Below are 16,194 nucleotides of genomic sequence, written 5' to 3' on the forward strand. Positions count from 1 at the left end.
GGATCCCCCAATATTCACTTTCTTTTTTTTTTTTTTTTTTTTTTTGTGGTTTTTGGGTCACACCCGGCAGTGCTCAGGGTTACTTCTGGCTCCATGCTCAGAAATTGCTCCTGGCAGGCACGGGGGACCATATGGGACGCTGGGATTCGAACCGATGACCTCTTGCATGAAAGGCAAACGCCTTACCTCCATGCTATCTCTCCAGCCCCCAATATTCACTTTCTTACTGTGAGGGGTACAGTAAGAGAAATTGAAAGACATGGTGGATCAATTTTCATAGCATATGGAGGTCTAATGATGAATACTCCCCATTTATCAGAGACAGAATTTGGGCTCTGGACCATAGTATGTTAGTCAGTTGGCTCTTTGGGGAGACAACTTTTAATTTTTATTATTTATTTTATTTAAAATAATGTCTTTGGGCCCGGAGAGATAGCACAGCGGCGTTTGCCTTGCAAGCAGCCGATCCAGGACCAAAGGTGGTTGGTTCGAATCCCGGTGTCCCATATGGTTCCCTGTGCCTGCCAGGAGCTATTTCTGAGCAGACAGCCAGGAGTGACCCGAGCGCCGCAGGGTGTGGCCCAAAAACCAAAAAAAAAAAAAAAAATAGTGTATTTTAGCACCATGGTTTCAAAAATGTTCGTAGTTGGGTTTTGATCATAGAATGTACATCCTCCTTCACTAGTGAAACTTTCCTGCCACCATGTTCCCCATTTTCCCCGTCTATATTTGGGACAGGCATTTTATTTCTCTCTCTATCATTGTCATGGTAGTTGTTAGTGTAGTTATTTCTCTAACTGCACTCATCACTCTTTGTGGTAAGCTTCATATCATGGGCTGGTCTTTCCAGCCCTCATCTCTATTTCCTCTGGATATTATTACTATATTGTCTTTTATTTTTCTTATATCCCACAGATGAGTGAGACTATTTTGTGCCTATCTCTGGGGAAAGAGAACACTAATATATTTTTCATGAGTCAAATACTCCTACTATGTCTAACCTTAAGTTACCAAAATATACTGCCAGTTGCAAATTCGTGAAGCATTGTACAAAACTGGCTCTCATTAGCTGTGTATGATTCAGTTCCAACACAATGCAGAGATGAGGGAGGGAGAGATGGGGGTATCAGAATCTGAGCCTCAAGAGGAACAGAGAACCTTCTGATATCCTCAAAGAGTTAAAATCCCTCAAAGGAAGGTGAGTTTATGAAATGATGCAGATTCGGGTTATGTAAATTTTTCTTCACCTAGAAGTGGTAGCTTTTCATTTTGTGTGTTTATCAACTATCTGGTTGACTTTATGTGAAAACATCCTTTTGGCCTTTGAAAATATCAAGGAAATTATATTTCTCCTTCATGACCCTCCCAATTTTGGAGGAGATAAGAACACAACTGGCCATAACTGAAGGTGAAGGGTGAGAAACTCTGGAGCACAGGACAAAGTATTATGGAAGTTCCTTAAGAAGGTACAGAAGGTTTCATACTTTTTTGTTTGTTTGTTTTTTGTTTTTTTTTTGGCCACACCCAGCTTATTCCTGGCTATCTGCTCAGAAATAGCTCCTGGCAGGCACAGGGGGACCACATGGGACGTCAGGATTTAAACCAGCCACCTTAGGTCCTGGATTGGCTGCTTGCAAGGCAAACACCGCTGTGCTCTCTCCGGCCCCAAGGTTTCATACTTGAAGTGGTCCTTGAGTTTAGGTTTTGTAGAATAGAAGTACAGACTTTGAAAAGATCGATGCAACAAGAAAGCCCATTTTAGGGAGGCAGAAATTTTGCAAAGAAGGGAACACAAGCAGTTTGGTTGAAATGAAAGGAATTGGTGCTGGGAAACAATGGAGAGGGAGGTCAGAGAGAGGGGAGGGATGAAGGGCCTTTAATCCCAGGTGAGTTGTTTGGATTTAGGTCTGTTTTTTCGTTTTTGTGTCACACCTGGCAGTGCTCAGGGGTTACTCTTGGTTCTACACTCAGAAATCACCCCTGGCAGACTTGAGGGACCCATATGGGATACTGGGAATAAAACTGGGATCCATCCTGTTAGCAGCATGCAAGGAAAATGCTTTACCTCTGTGCTATCACTCCAACCCTGGACTTAGGTCTTACTTGGTGGAGACTCAAAGACGGACCTGTGTGCAAGTAGAAAAAAAACTCAAGGCTATAGTGTCTTGGGGGCTTCCATTGAGCTAAAACTCTACTCAACAACTTCAAATAATTCTTCAAGAAGAATTACCAAGATTTAGGAGAGATGGAATCAAAGAGCAAACAGTTCATTATAGTATAATGGATAAAAATCAGGGCTGTTTTAAGTAGACCTGTGCTCCTGCTCTGCTTGGAGATAGATGTAGACAGACTGCATTAAGATGACTCAGAAAGGCAGGCCAGTGTGGGCAAAGGTCAGGGTTGGGGACAGGGAGAGTTCCTGGAAAGGTGTGCTGACCATTTCTGTAGGCTTCTAGGCAATTGATAATATAAACTGTGTTGAAGGTAGAAAAGAAAGTTTACGGGCAATCAGATTGAACATAGCCAGCAGCTATCTAGAAAAGTGAAATTGGAGCTTGTTAAAAAACCATATGACAGACAGAAAGGACCAGGGACATAATGCTAGATTCTTAGAAGCACTTAAAAATACCCACTTACGGGGGCCCGAGAGATAGGTAAGGCATTTGCCTTGCATGTAGAAGGTTGGTGGTTCGGCATCCCATATGTTCCCCGAGCCTGCCAGGAACGATTTCTGAATGTAGAGCCAGGAGTAACCCCTAAGTACTGCCAGGTGTGACCCCCAAAAAACAAACAAAAAAATACCTCACTTACTTGTAAATTGCCAGCATGGATTTCTGAAGGTCTGAATTCTTGGGTTTTGCTTCTCACTCTTCCCCCTACTACCTATTTTGGGGGTGCCTTCCCCACCACTCCCAGTGACAGCCTGGCTCTGTGACATAATTGGCTCAATGCTTAGGCTAGTGATACAGGGTGTGGTTGGTGGTACTGGGAAGGGAATGGAGATATGGTTTAACTCCATGCAAGGCATGTGCTTCATCCTTCTTGAGTTTTCTCCCCACTTGAGCCTCTCTCCTTTTGTGGCTTAGATGAGGCATAATATGTTTGGAACAAATTTGCAGCTGCCTTCTTGGATCCTGTCAGCCTGTATGCAGTACTCAGCACACTTCTGTCAAATATATTTCAAAACAAAGCTTTTCTTTTAGTTCTCTCTCCTTGTGAATGGCTGGGCTTGTTCCTGTGACTTTATTTTTTGTTTTTGGGCCACACTTGGTGTTGCTCAGGGGTTATTCCTGGCTTTGGGTTCAGAAATTGCTCCTGGCAGGCTTGGAGGACCATATGGGATACCAGGAATCAAACCCAGGTCCATGCTGGGTTGGCCACATGCGAGGCAAATGCTCTACCACTGTGCAATTGTTCTGGCCCCTCTTGGGTGACTTCTGAGCAGGGGGTGAGGCCTGATAGCAAGCCAATTCTCGAGACAGGTTTGTAATTAATGTTTTTTCTTTTTTACTGGGGCCTTCAGCTTGAGCAGAGACCCTAGTTGTTTAAGCTTGTGCTTGTTTTTGTTTGTTTGTTGGGGTGTGGGGGTAGGTGAAATCATCAAAGACATTGATGCTGGAAGTCCTGCTGAGGAGGCTGGCTTGAAGAGCAACGATCTGCTAGTGGCTGTCAACGGGGAGTCTGTAGAATCCCTTGACCATGACTGTGTGGTGGAGATGATTAGAAAGGGCGGAGACCAGACATCACTGCTGGTGGTGGACAAAGAGACGGAGAACTTGTATCGAATGGTAAGTGGCAAATGGGCATCACAATTAGCTGGAATGAAGCCCAGATCAGGGGCTAGTCCCCTCTCTGTGCTCAGGAGAGACCTCTGGTGGTGTTCAGAGAGTTAAACCAGAGCTATGGCTGTGGCAGCTCCTTGCAAGGCAAGTGTCTCACCTCCTGTACCATTTTCCCTGCCCCTTATTTTAATTTTGGATTTTGGACTATGCCCAGCAGTGCTTGGGGATTTCTCCTAGCTCGGTGTTCAGGGTTTGCTTCTGGTAGTGCTCGGGTTGGCAGCATGGAAGGCAAGCACCTTAACCCCTGTCACACCTGGCAGTGCTCAGGGGTTATTCCTGGCTCCATGCTTAGAAACTGCTCCTGGCAGGCACGGAGGACCATATGGGACACCGGGATTCGAACCGATGACCTTCTGCATGAAAAGCAAACGCCTTACCTCCATGCTATCTCTCCGGCCTCTGTAGTATCTTTCTAGCCAGATGGTTGGAGCTTTCCAAGAAGCATCTGTTTTTCTGTATTGGCAAAAGATGAAAAGAGATTTTTTTTTTTTTTTTTTGGTTTTTGGGTCAGCCGTGCTCAGGGGTTACTCCTGGCTGTCTGCTCAGAAATAGCTCCTGGAAGGCACGGGGGACCATATGGGACACCGGGATTCAAACCAACCACCTTAGGTCCTGGATTGGCTGCTTGCAAGGCAAACACCGCAGTGCTATTTCTCTGGGCCCGAAAAGAGATGTTTTATATAAGTATAAAAAGATTAAAAAAGCATATAATTTAAATAAAGGGAGGAATATTAAGGATTGTGGTAGTATTAACCACTCCCTTTAAAATTATCTTTGGGGGCCGGAGAGATAGCATGGAGGTAAGGTGTTTGCCTTTCATACATAAGGTCTTTGGTTCGAATTCCGGCATCCCACATGGTCTCCCAAGCCTGCCAGGAGCAATTTCTGAGCGTGAAGCCAGGAGTAACCCCTGAGTGCTGCCGGGTGTGACCTAAGAAAAAAAACAAAAACAAATAAAATTATCTTTGGCCTATAACATATTAGTTTCAGGTGTGCAACATAATGCTTTGACATTTGTATATATTGAGGAATAATCAGTAAATAAATCTACATAATATACATTATGATGTATAGTTTACATTTTATGGGGGGTTCATACCTATTAGTGCTCAGGTCTTATTCCTATCTCTGTCCAGGGATCACTCTTGGGGAGGCTTGGGGGGGATAATATATGGTATCAAGTATGGAATCCAGTTCAGATGTCTATAAGGCAAACTCCCTACCCACTGTACTATAGCTCTAGCCTCACAATTCTTTTCTTGTGATGAGAATTTTTGTTTGTTTGTTTTTTTGGCTTTTGGGCCACACCCGTTTGACGCTCAGGGGTTACTCCTGGCTATGCACTCAGAAATTGCCCCTGGCTTGGGGAGACCATATGGGACACCGGGGGATCGAACTGTGGTCCGTCCTACGCTAGCACTTGCAAGGCAGACACCTTACCTCTAGCGCCACCTTCCCGGCCCCAGTGATGAGAATTTTTAAAATTACTCTCTTGGGGTCGGGTGGTGGCGCTGGAGGTAAGGTGCCTGCCTTGCCTGCGCTAGCCTAGGACGGACCGCGGTTCGATCCCCCCGGCGTCCCATATGGTCCCCCAAGAAGCCAGGAGCAACTTCTGAGTGCATAGCCAGGAGTAACCCCTGAGCGTCACAGGGTGTGGCCCAAAAACCAAAAAAAAAAAAAAAAAAAAAAAGAATTACTCTCTTGGGGCTGGAGAGATAGCACAGCAGTAGAGTGTTTATCTTGCACACAGCTGATCCAGGATGGATGGTGGTTCAAATCCTGGCATTCCATATGGTCCCCTGTGCCTACCAGGAGCAATTTCGGAATACAGAGCCAGGAGTAACCCCTGAGTGCTGCTGGGTGTGACCCCCAAAGCAAAACAAAAAAAAATTACTCTCTTGTAAACTTTCATATATATAAAATACTGTAATACCATGCTGTTTTGTGGGTCATGTTTTTTATTTTTGGGGGACACATCAAACAATGCTTGGGTTATTCCTAGTTCTGTGCTCAGGAATTACGCCTGATGGTACTCAAGGGATCTTATGGGATACTGGGGAAGGAACCTAAGCCAACTGTGTACAAGGCAAATGGTCTACTCACTGTGCTATCATTCTGGCCCTGGGTTTTTGTTCTTGTGTCATACTTGGTGGTACTCAGGGCTTATTTCTGGCTCCTTACTCAAGTGTCATTCCTGGCAGGCTTGAGGGACCATATGAGGTACTGAGGATAGAATATTGGTCACCTGCAAGGCAAATACCCTGCTCACTGTATTCATTGCTTGACAAGTAGCTTTTGGAAATGATCATTGGTCAGCTCAGCCCATGCTTGAAATAATGAGTTGTGTGGTCATGGAAAAATTCTGCTCTCTGTCTCAGTTCAGTTGACTGTAAGATGAGAATTACTACTGAGAAGATCCAATGACTTAATATTCCGAGCCTTTGGAGCAAGGCTGAGTGGTGTTTATTAAACAATCTAGAGCCCAGTTATGTGAACCTCACTTTGTGAAGACCTCTGACAAGAATGATACCAGCATAGAAGGGTTTCACAATATGACAGGTTTTGCTTGAGTCAACACAGGGAAGTGTAGAGGAAATTCTTTTTTCTTGTTGTTGTTTATTGGGCCACAGTCAGCGGTGCTCAGGGGTTACTCCTGGCTCTGCACTCAGAAATTGCTCCTGGTAGACTGGGGGACCATATGGGATGCCAGGAATTGAACTGGGGTCCATCCCGGTTGACTGTGTGCAAGGCAAATGCCCTACCGCTATGCTATCACTGCGGCCTCAGGAAATTCTTACAGCATGTGAAAGCTAAATGGTAAGCCTGAAGGCAACATTCTGGAGAAGTAGCTGCAGGGTTAGGGGTTGAATTGGCTCAGTCCTCGTGTCCCCAACAAGACAGCATTCATTTGGGAAACCCAGGTAGAACAGTGATAGATTTTTAAAAAAGGAAATAAGAGTTTCTGGGAGATATTCAGAGCAGGCTGGTCCAAGGGATGGATAATAGCCCTGTCTCAATCATGTGGGTTTCTTTTCCTTCTTTCCTTCCTCCCTCCTGGCAGGCTCAGTGAACCATATTAGATGTCAGGGATCAATCCCAGTCGGCCGCATGCAAGGCAAATGCCCTACCACTGTGCTCTTGCTCTGGCCCTTTTCTCTTTTCTTCTCTTCTCTTTATTTTCTTTTCTCTTTTGTTTCCTTCCTTCCCTCCTTCCCTCCTTCCTTCCTCCCTCCTACCTTCCTTCCCTCCTTCCTTCCTCCCTTCCTCCCTCCCTCCCTCCCTTCCTCCTTCCTTCCTCCCTCCTTACCTTCCTCCCTTCCTTCCTTCCTTCCTTCCTTCCTCCCTCCCTCCCTCCCTCCCTCCCTCCCTCCCTCCCTCCCTCCCTTCCTTCCTTCCTTCCTTCCTTCCTTCCTTCCTTCCTTCCTTCCTTCCTTCCTTCCTTCCTTCCTTCCTTCCTTCCTTCCTTCCCTCCCTCCCTCCCCTCCCTCCCTTCCTTTTATTTTTTTTTTAACTGAACCCAGTAGTATTCAGGGGTTTCTCCTTGCTCTGCACTCAGGAATCACTTCTGAAGGTACTCAGGGACTATATAGATACCAGGGATCAAACTTGCATCAGCTGTGTGCTATACTGTTGCTCTAGCACCTTGTTTCTACTGGAACATTTTTCCGAGTTGCTCCTGGGTCATATTCTTTGGGAAGAGCCATGGAGCTAGGTAGTCCTCTCCTCAGGCTGAAATCCCTGTCAGCACCCAAGCACCCTCACAGGAAGCACTTTGCTGGAGGCATTCTTGGGCTGCGGAATGCCAGGCTGCTTTGGTTCTGGGCAAATCTAGGTCAGCACTGTGGGAGAGGGGACCGTTGATCCCCTCTGCTTGCATAACCCTCTGATTGCTTGGCTGTCTGCCTCCATGAACAGATGTGTTAATTGACTTGATAGTGGCAGTTGTTTCACAATATATTGCCAATGCATCCACTGAAGCATCACATTGTCAGTTTTACCTCACTACAGCTGGAAAAAATGTAGGAAGCCAATTTTGACAAAGCTGGAGGGAGAAAAAAAAAAAGCAATTCTACATGACAGAGACTCCATTTTCTACTCTCAAGAATAAAGTGAAGGGCCAGAAAGAAGATAAGTAACCAACTAGATGGAAAAGACAGACACAGAGCACTGCCCAGCACACACATGCATCCTTCTCATGCATGCAGAACATTCTCCGCGAATGAACTAGACTAGCCACAAATTCAATCATAATAGCCTAAAAGGGGATCAACTCATATCAACCAACAAGTTTACACATCTATACACACCCGTATGCTCTAACCTTTCAGAGTACTTGTAAAGTACTTGTAAGGCATTTAAAAGATGGTTACAGGGCCCGGAGAGATAGCACAGCGGCGTTTGCCTTGCAAGCAGCCCATCCAGGACCAAAGGTGGTTGGTTTGTATCCCGGTGTACCATATGGTCCCCTTGCCTACCAGGAGCTATTTCTGAGCAGACAGCCAGGAGTAACCCCTGAGCACCACTGGGTGTGGCCCCCCCCCAAAAAAAAAGACGGTTACATGTGAAGGGAGTAGACTTATCTTTGGGGTATTCTAACTGGCACAGTTTGGACTAGGAGAGGAGCTACTGCAATGTAGGTTTTGGCACAAAGATGACTAGCAACTGCCCACAACAACAGAAGCGCTTTCTGCAGCTGGAAGAAAAGATCAGGAAGTCAGAGGTCACTGTTCTAGCTTCTTCTGTAAAGAATATCTGGCTTTAAACCCTTTCCACCTCCTCCAACTTATATGGCTGAATTGTTTATCTCTCATTTTATCTATATATGTATTTGTTTTACAAAATATATAATATTTAATATGCATTAAATTTTTGATTAATATTAAAACATTGACCTAAAAGGTGTCTTTTTATTGAGGGGGGGGCACACCCATTTGACGCTCAGCGATTACTCCTGGCTATGCACTCAGAAATCGCCCCTGGCTTGGGGGGACCATATGGGACACCGGGGAATCGAACTGCGGTCCGTCCTATGCTAGTGCTTGCAAGGCAGACACCTTACCTTTAGCACCACCTTCCCGGCCCCAAAAGGTGTCTTTAAATATATTCCCTCCCTTTAATCCAGCAAAGTAAGTTGTACAGGGAGGGTTGATCTTTGGGGTACATCCTCCGTGCATAGCAACAACTCCTTTTTTTGGTTTTTGGGTCACACCCGGCAGCGCTCAGGGGTTATTCTTGGCTCTATGCTCAGAAATCGTCCCTGGCAGGCTTGGGGGATCATATGGGATGCTGAGATTTGAACCACCAACCTTCTGCATGCAAGGCGAATGCCTTATCTTCATGCTATCTCTCCGGCCCCTCAAATCTGTTTTTTTTTTTTTAACTAAAATCCATTATTAGCTAAATTCTTGATTCTTTCTGAAAACAAACAAGCAAACACTAAACAAACCCATTTTTTTTTCCTGTTGTATGTTCCTGTTTTATTCAATATCTTCATTATCTTCTCATATGAATGGTCTGGGAATTGAGATATCTAGGTATTGAGTATTTAAAGATGGCAAAGCCTGAGGCTGGAGTGATTACACAGTGGGTAGGGCCTTTGCCTTGCACACGGCCGACCTGGGTTTGATCCCTGGCATCCTATATGGTTTCCAGAGCCTGCCAGGAGTAATTTCTGAGCACAGAGTTAGGAGTAACCCCCGAGTGCCGCCAGGGGTGGCCCCAAAACCAACCAAAAACCAAAACTAATAGCTGGGGAGTGCAGTTATGGCAGAAAAGGGACCAGTCTGACAATAATGTAAATGACCTCTCTGAACAAGAACAGGGTCCTAAAAGGAGATAAAATGATCTACACGATACCCTTTCAGTAGCAATATTGCAAAGTTTATAAAAGGAAAGAGGGGGGTAGGGAAGAGAGAGAGAATGTCTGCCACAGAGGCAGGGAGGGGAGAGGGCAAGGTAGAAGGGAAACTGGGGACATTGATGGCAGGAAATGTGCACTGGGGAAGGGACAAGTGTTGTACATTGTATGACAGAAACTAAAATCATGAAAAAAACTATAACTATTTTATGGTGATTAATTAAAGAATTATTTTTGTATTAAAATAATTAAATTGAGGGCTGGAGAGATAGCACAGTGGTAGCGGGTTTGTTTTGCATGCAGCTCATCCAGGATGGAGAGTGGTTTGAATTTTGGCATCCCATATGGTTCCTGAGCCTGCCAGGAGCAATTTCTGAGTGCAGAGCCAGGAGTAAAGCCTGAGCACCATGGCTGGGACCCAAAAACAAACAAAAGATTAAATTGAAAGAGATGCATCATTGAAAGACACACAAAAAATGTTACAAAATGAACCACATAAACATTTTGTCTTTTTTGTTTTTTAAAGCACTCAGTATTCAAAATTTCTGGACTGAGGGAGGGAGAAGAGAATCAAGTAGGAAAGAAATGTTTCAATGAACTATTTTTTTGTTTTTTGGGTCACACCCGACTGCGCTCAGGGTAACTCCTGGCTCTCTGCTCAGAAATCACTCCTGGCAGGCTCTGGGGACCATATGGGATGCCAGGATTCGAACCACCGTCCTTCTGCATGCAAGACATTAAATGCCCTACCTCCATGCTATCTCTCCGGCCCCTTCAATGAACTTTTGTAGCTGTATATAGGCATGCCATAGTCAACTATATTCTCCCTCTCCTCACTAATCAGTTACTTTGAGGTTGGGTTGGTCTTTTGTCTTCAGATAGGGATAAAATATTCCCTTTTTTTTTTTTAGAGAAAATGTTTACTTTAAGGAGCTTTGAAGACCACGTTATTTACAAGGAAGGGTCAAAGGAGCTTAATTTGTTGGAGACAGTCAGCAAGTCACTCATGTCATCTTCCCATAGGGGGCTTGCCTGAATTGTCAAGATCATGTTGTCTAAAGGAACTAGCAATTCTGTTAGACTTATTTTTGGACCCTCTACAACATTCCGTAGTTCTTCTGTTCCATATTTATGTGCATTTGCTTACATCATCCCACCCATGATTCCATCACCAAGTTCAATCTTCCTTCATTTTTCTGTGGTTGGTATAGTAGGACAATGATACAGCTCCAAATATGGAGGTAACTGGGAGAATAGTGGAAGATATATTTATGACTAGTGGGTTTGCCAAAGTATAACTACTCATACTTAAAATTAATTTCCCCTCTCTCTTTTTAAAAGGCAAAATTTTCTCCATTTTTCTACTATCAAAATCAAGAATTATCAAACGGGTCTGCCAAAAGGGCACCAGCTCCTGCTCCTGCTCCTGCTCCTCTGGTGGTCTCGAGTCCAGATACTACAGAGGAAGTAGAAGATTACAAGCCTAAACTCTGCAGGCTGACTAAAGGGGAGAATGGCTATGGCTTCCACTTGAATGCGATCCGGGGGAAGCCAGGCTCCTTTGTCAAAGAGGTAAGGAGGTGTGGTTCCAGCCGCCCAGCAAAGACAGTCAGGACTAGGAGATACAGTTTTATCCACCCACTTAATAAAAAATTTCCATAAAGGCCTTCATAGATGGTCTCATTCAGTTTCCAGTTAAGTAGCTATCATAATCTCATGCCCTTTATAGCTACTAGTATATTCTGGACTCTTTATCTTTTGTCATTGGTTCTACCCAAGAGCCCTTAAAACACTTATTTTTGGGGGGTAGTACTGGGAGGGTCTGGAGGCTACTCCCATGGGTATTCAGGGCATCTTGTGGTACCAGGGATCAATCTAGGCATCTCACATGCAAAGCCTGTACGCCAGCCCTTAAAGCCACTCCTCCCCACCCACCATTATCTCTTTAAATACAGTCAAATCTCATAAAACAAGTTACTGTGACTTCAGCTGTTCACCACCATCAATCTGCACTTGATTCTGTGCAACTGGCAAAATGTCTTTGCTAGAGGGATGGTAATGAAACTAACCCTACAGAGTTCAGACTGGGAATGAAAAAGGAAATGAAAAATGGAAAAGGAAGACCCAGAAACCTTAACACCTCTGTACAGAAGCCATACAATATGGTATTTGACCATTGCAAAAATACTCATTTCAGTGGGACAGTGGCAGTAATTTTCAGAGGAAGACTTTGAGGAGGAGGGATTTGAGCACTTTTCTTCTTTGTTCTTTTGGAAGCCACACTTAAGTGATGCTCAGAGTTAACTAACATTTGGCTCTGCACTCAGGAATTACTCCTGGAGGTGCTCAGGGGACCATATAGGATGCTGAAGACTGAACCTAGGTCAGTCGTGGGCAAGGCAGGCACCCTACCCACTGTACTAGTTCTCCAGCCCCTGAGCACCTGAGAAAGAATGACACACTAAAGGGTGAATCCTCCAATTCCACCACTTGCTCACTGCAGGAAACGAGAATCCCATCCCACTGTACTTGGATGTGCTAACTCAGAACCTCCATTTGTAGGTCCAAAAAGGCAGCCCTGCTGAGCAAGCTGGGCTGGAGGATGAGGACGTCATCGTTGAAGTGAACGGAGCCAATGTGCAGGAGGAGCTTTATGAGAAGGTGGTGGAGAGAATCCAGAGCAGTGGGAAGAGTGTCACGCTATTAGTCTGTGGCAAGAAGGCCTACAATTACTTCCAGGCTAAGAAAATCCCTGTGGTTTCCTCCATGGCCGAACCGCTAGATGACCTTCCGGATACAAATGAAGAAACTCAGGAAAAATCAGAGTGTGATTCACACACAGCAAGAGAACGGGTGAGTAGTGATACACTTTTTCTTTTTCTTTTTTTGTTTTCGGGCGACACAGGCAGTCTCAGGGGTTTCTCCTGGCTCATACAGGAATACTCCTAACCTGCTTGGGAGACCATATAGAATGTGGGGGGTTCAAACCCAGGTCAGCTGTGTGCAAAGCAAATGCCCTACCTGCTGTATTGTCACTCTGGCCCCAGTGATCTACTTTTAGAGTGACCTTTACCATGCTGCAGTTTCATAAACTTCTTAGTAAATGCTCCATATGTCTGTTATTTTACCTTAGCATGAGGATGGTAGCTACCAATTAGGCTAAGTTAAAAAAAATCACCCTATATGTAACATTGATTTTGAACTTTGAGCAAAGCCAAAACTAAATCCTAATGTTAGCACAAAACCTAACCCTAACCCCACTACCGGCTTTGTGCTCAGGAATAACCTCTGATGGTACTCGGGTCCACATATGGTGCCAGGGATTGAACCATGGTTGACTGTGTGCAAGGCAAACAACTTGCCTCCTGTTCCAAATCTCTAGTATAACAAATATTGAGTTATTTTTTTTGTCAAACCCAAGCTTGCTTAGGAATTACTCTGGCCCAGGTCATCCATTTGAAAGGCAAGTGCCTTACCCACTGTACTTTCTCTGGCCCTAAATACTGATTTCTTTCTTTTTTTTTTTTTCGGGCCACACTCGTTTTGATGCTCAGGGGTTACTCCTAGCTAAGGGCTCAGAAATTGCCCCTGGCTTGGGGGGACCATATGGGACACCGGGGGATCGAACCTTGGTCTTTCCTTGGCTAGCACTTGCAAGGCAGACACCTTACCTCTAGTGCCACCTCGCCGGCCCCATGATTTCTAATAGATATAATAAATATTTGTATACCTATTCAGGTTACTGTAACCAAATAGCATAATTTGGGTGGCTTATCAATATTTTTTGGGGGGTCATACCTGGCAGCGTTCAGGGGTTACTCTTGGCTCTATGCTCAGAAATCACTCCTGGCAGGCTTGGGGGACCATATGGGATGTCAGGATTCGAACCACCAGCCTTTTGCATGCATAGCAAACACTCTACCTCCATGCTATCTCTCTGGCCCTGGCTTATCAATTTTTTTTTTTTTTTGGTTTGTTTTTGGGCCACACTCGGTAGCACTCAGTAGTTACTCTTGGCTCTACACTCAGAAATTACTCCTGGTAAGCTCAGGGGACCATATGGGGATGCCAGCTATCGAATCCTGGTCAGTCCCAGGTCAGCCACGTGCTATTGCTCCAGCTGGTTTATCAATATTTATTTCTCATGATTTTGGGAGCTCTGGAATCCAATAGCACTGTGCCATCAGATCTGGTGTCTAGTGAAGGCTCTCTTTGGGCAGTAGATTGCCAGCTTCTTGCCGAGTTTTGAACCAGGGCTAAAGGGACTAGTGAGCTCTGGGGGACAATATTGAAAGAATCCACCCCATGAGCTGATTGCTTTCTAAAGACCTAGCCTCTTGGAACTGGAGTGATGGTGCAGTGGTAAGGCATGTATTTGCCTTGCACGTGTCTGACCTATGATGGACCAAGGTTTGATCCCCCAGTGTTCCATATGGTCTCTCAAGCCAGGAGTAACCCCCCTGAGTGTCACTGGGTGTGGCCCCTCCCAAAACAAGGAAAAAAAAAAAAGACCCAGCTTCCTGAGCCCATCACTGTGAAGAATTAAGTTTCCCATATGAATCTGGGGTGGAATGGGGTGGGGTGCAGATATGCACTTAGCACACACAACAGTGCATGTGTGACCTTGTATTCTGGACTGTTTTAACACACAATAGTTCTATAAAAAATCCTCTCTGTATAGGAAGCCAAGGCGAACTTTAGAGAAAAGGTGTCTATGTCTGTAGAGAATATAAGAGAGGGCTGGAGTGATAGCACAGCAGTAAGGCATTTGCTTTGCATGAGGCTGACTCGAGACAGATTCCAAGACAGATCCGGGTTCAACCCCCTGCATCCCATATGGTCCCCTGAGCCTGACAAGTGATTTCTGAGTACAGAGCCAGGACTAACCCGAGTGCTGCTGGGTATGGCCCAACCACCCGGCCCACCAAAAAGGGAATCTAAGAAGAGACATCTATTTTATACAGCCTATCTACTAAGAGAATTTATCAAACAGCTAGAACACAGCTTACTGAGTACAATCCTTATACAGTAGAATTCATATCACCTGGTTTCTGGTGAGTGACTATTACCCCCCATGCCCTGGTGCTCACATGCAGACCACTTACAGACCTTTGTTCTCTTTTGCACAGGCCCACAGTACAGCCTCCAATGCATCCTCGAATTCTGAAGACACAGCAATGTAATGGGCACAGAGCAAGGCTCTGGCTGATTTAATGTCTAGCAATTCTCTCGAGATTTGAGCTGCTGTGCACCGTCTCAAAAGAGAGCCTCTGGAAGTTGCTCGTGCTTGACTGTCCTCTGCTGTACATGTGTTTTCAGGAATGCCTCCTACAGATGGCTTCTTCACGGCCAGCTTAGGAAAAGCTAAAGCAGGAGCCAGATTCTTTTCTCATGATCTCTCTCAAGCTTTAATTTAACCCCATTTCTCAGCATAAAGATTGCTCTTCATTTTACAGGACCCCTGAACACCAATATGAATTCATAAACCTACATGAGTTGCTAATTGAAGTATCTGAATATAATGCCTATTAAAATCATGCTTTTGTAAGAATGTGATTGTTAAAATATCAGTGAAAATGTATTGAGTAACCTTGAATGACCCTGATTAAACAATAAAACCAAATAGTGCTTTTGGTTTTGGTCAACACTTTTTTTTTTTTTTTTTGGTTTTGGGCCACACCCTGCCGCACTCAGGGGTTACTCCTGGCTCTCTGCTCAGAAATTGATCCTGGGTTTGCCTCTTGTGCTGTCTCTCCAGCCCAACTTTTTTTTTTTTTTTTTTTTTGGTTTTTGGGCCACACCCGTTTGATGCTCAGGGGTTACTCCTGGCTATATGCTCAGAAATCGCTCCTGGCTTGGGGGGGACCATATGAGACGCCGGGGGATCGAACCACGGTCGGTCCGTCCTACACTAGCGCTTGCGAGGCAGACACCTTACCTCTAGCGCCACCTTCCCGGCCCCCAGCCCAACTTTTTAATGTCTTAACTTTCATTTTACTGCTAGAAACCTAAGACACAATCAAAGGCATGATACTAATAAATTTCCAGGTAATAAAATGTAGACTTTTCTTAAATTGCATCCAAGTGTTCTACAAACTTCCCAATATCTTACTCTCTGTTGATGAAGAAATAAAAGTCCCAGCTAGAAATATGACTTACTGCACCTGAGTTACAAAGTGTTTTGCCCTATAACAAGAAAGGCAGATAGAAAGGAAATGTGAGGCCTTGCCAGGAATGGAGTCTCTTTCAAATAATACTAATGGGAGACCCAGGAAAACAACACAACTCTTAACAGCTGTGCATCATTTCATCCCCAGAGGAAAAAAGTTCTTAGTTATTCTAATTGGGCAAGGAACAAGGGCTGGGATGCCAACTCCTGCTTCATCACGTGAACACAATGACAAGTTATGACACAAAGAATGAATCTAAGGCCAAAGTGGTACATTTTTTTTTTTTTGTTTTAATAAATCAGTCTCTCGGGAAAGCTGGGAACTT

The 16,194-nt window shown here is 44.7% G+C and overlaps 1 protein-coding gene across 1 annotated transcript in view; it reads left to right on the forward strand.

Moving 5' to 3' along the window:
* The window catches only part of PDZK1 (PDZ domain containing 1), a 40,392-nt gene extending 25,488 nt beyond the window's left edge, over nt 1–14,904 (forward strand). Inside the window, exons 6-9 of the mRNA XM_049782384.1 lie at nt 3,592–3,788; nt 11,041–11,271; nt 12,262–12,552; nt 14,829–14,904. Of these exons, the coding sequence (XP_049638341.1) occupies nt 3,592–3,788; nt 11,041–11,271; nt 12,262–12,552; nt 14,829–14,882 (773 nt within the window). The 3' untranslated portion in view covers nt 14,883–14,904. The remainder of the gene's footprint in view (nt 1–3,591; nt 3,789–11,040; nt 11,272–12,261; nt 12,553–14,828) is intronic.
* The last annotated feature ends 1,290 nt before the right edge of the window (nt 14,905–16,194 follow it).

This window comes from Suncus etruscus, chromosome 10 (assembly GCF_024139225.1).
Source record: "Suncus etruscus isolate mSunEtr1 chromosome 10, mSunEtr1.pri.cur, whole genome shotgun sequence".
In the NCBI taxonomy this organism is placed as follows: Eukaryota; Metazoa; Chordata; class Mammalia; order Eulipotyphla; family Soricidae; genus Suncus; species Suncus etruscus.